This window comes from Diadema antillarum, unplaced genomic scaffold (genome assembly GCF_040938485.1).
Source record: "Diadema antillarum isolate AM-2024a unplaced genomic scaffold, OU_Dant_1.0 seq00000382_RagTag, whole genome shotgun sequence".
NCBI classification, from domain to species: Eukaryota; Metazoa; Echinodermata; class Echinoidea; order Diadematoida; family Diadematidae; genus Diadema; species Diadema antillarum.
Genome location: NW_027271380.1, coordinates 993,738 through 995,581, shown reverse-complemented (window position 1 = coordinate 995,581; position 1,844 = coordinate 993,738). Strand labels below are relative to the sequence as shown.

At 41.6% G+C, this 1,844-nt stretch overlaps 1 protein-coding gene across 1 annotated transcript; it reads right to left on the bottom strand.

Annotated features, from left to right (window-relative positions):
- Positions 1–360: 360 nt before the first annotated feature.
- Positions 361–1,476, bottom strand: LOC139731648 (kappa-type opioid receptor-like). Its single transcript, XM_071642539.1, has one exon. It carries the CDS (start codon positions 1,474–1,476, stop codon positions 361–363), a length of 1,116 nt encoding a protein of 371 aa, XP_071498640.1.
- Between the last annotated feature and the right edge of the window lie 368 nt (positions 1,477–1,844).

The following is a 1,844-nucleotide window of genomic DNA, read 5'->3' as shown; positions in this document are numbered from 1 at the left end:
ATTCGTGCATATACTTTATATTGTATTAAAAAAAATGCTTTATCAGACGAGCGTAAGAAAAATAAAAAAATGTTATCACTTTGGATTATGTCAACTTTTTCTTTTCTTTTTGATGATGGAAATAAATACACTATTGAACTGAACTGAACTAAGATATCATGTTTGAACTTATACTTGTATCATAAAGTTACTGTAACAACAGAAAGAAAAGTAAATAGAGTGTACATAAGTCTGGTGCATTGTATCTACTGTCAATATTCATGATAATCTAGTGTCCATAGATGTCTGCTTTTTTGTTTAAGTGGTTTCAAATAGTTGATTTCAATCTTGACATGCCGGCAAGTTAACAAAGCTTGCGTATTAAGTCTTGACGATGTTTTCATGAGTTTTATCAGATCGGTACGTTAATTCCACATCCTCAAATATTGGTGCATTTCTTTTGCTTGTGTTTCTAAAGAAATCCTTCACGGCTTCACGGAATTGCGGGTGACGAAGGGTGTACAGTATTGGGTTCACACAAGAATTACAAATGGCTAGTGCGGTGACTACGCGTGCAAAAGGACTTCGCAAAAAGGAAGGAGTGAGGAGCCCCAGGTTGAAAGAGATGAACGCTATCTGATCTGGGGTCCAGCAGATGACGTAGATAAGGACAACCGTCAGTGTTAGTGTGAGGACTCGAGATCGGGCGATTTGATGGAACGATGCTGTGGTCTCATTCGACGCGAAGCGGGCGGCCTGCCGCCGGAGAGAGCGTGCAATGGCTATCTGGGTTACAAACATGAGGAAGGTAGGGAGAACGAGTTTGACAACGAAAACATAGATCCCAAAAATGATTTGCTCGTCTCGTGGCGGTCTCTGATACAGGCACTTTCCCTTTGTCACGTCCGTGGTGTTGGTCAAGAGTATACGAACCATTAATACACTTGATCCCATCCAAATGAGACAAACGATGATATTCACGAGTCGGGGACTGGCGAAGCGCTTAAATTGGATCGGATAAACGACAGCGAAGAAACGATCGAAGGACACTGCCACCAGGCTGTAGATTGATGCCATAATCGCGGTCCACATCAAATATTCGCCTTCCATGAGTTTACAAAACAATGCGCCCACCCATGAATTGGGGATAGATTTGACTTTTGCGTACGGAACTAGAAGTATGGAAGTGAGGAAATCAGCAATCGCTAGATTTCCCACAAGAATATCAGTGGAGCGCCTCTTCGATCGACGGCCGAACACGACAGCGATGACGAGAGCGTTACCGATGATCCCAAGAATTGCTATCACAAACTCGCAGATCACATACCAAGACCACGTCATAAGTTCCCAGGACCAAGCGATCGGGACTTGCTCTTCTACGGACGAAAAGTTGTCGTATTGCTTCTCGGCGGCTGATTCGGAGGAGGCTGTCAGCGTTTCGGTCACCACCACAACTGAATGCAGTTTAGCCGACATTGCTGTAAGGGTGCTAGTCATTGCGTTGATAATCGATTGATGGTACTCTGACACTATAGTACAAGTGATACAAGAAGAGCAAAACACAACATAAATATGAATTGTTATGTCAAGTCTTTTACATCATTGAAAAATTTCTAATGATATCGTACAGAGAATCATTGTCCGACCGGGGCGCTTTTTTATCATTATTATCATTAACAGTACCATGACTTTAAACAAGTTTGCGTTCTGCTTCTATAAGTCGACGTTTTTGTTTGTTTAGATAATTTATTTCATGGCCTATTTACCGCCAGTAACAAAGAATACGCTCTTATGGATCTTTACTATCATAACGTTCGTCTACGTCCAAGTGATATAATTCTCTCATTCTGGTCTCGTTAAAATAC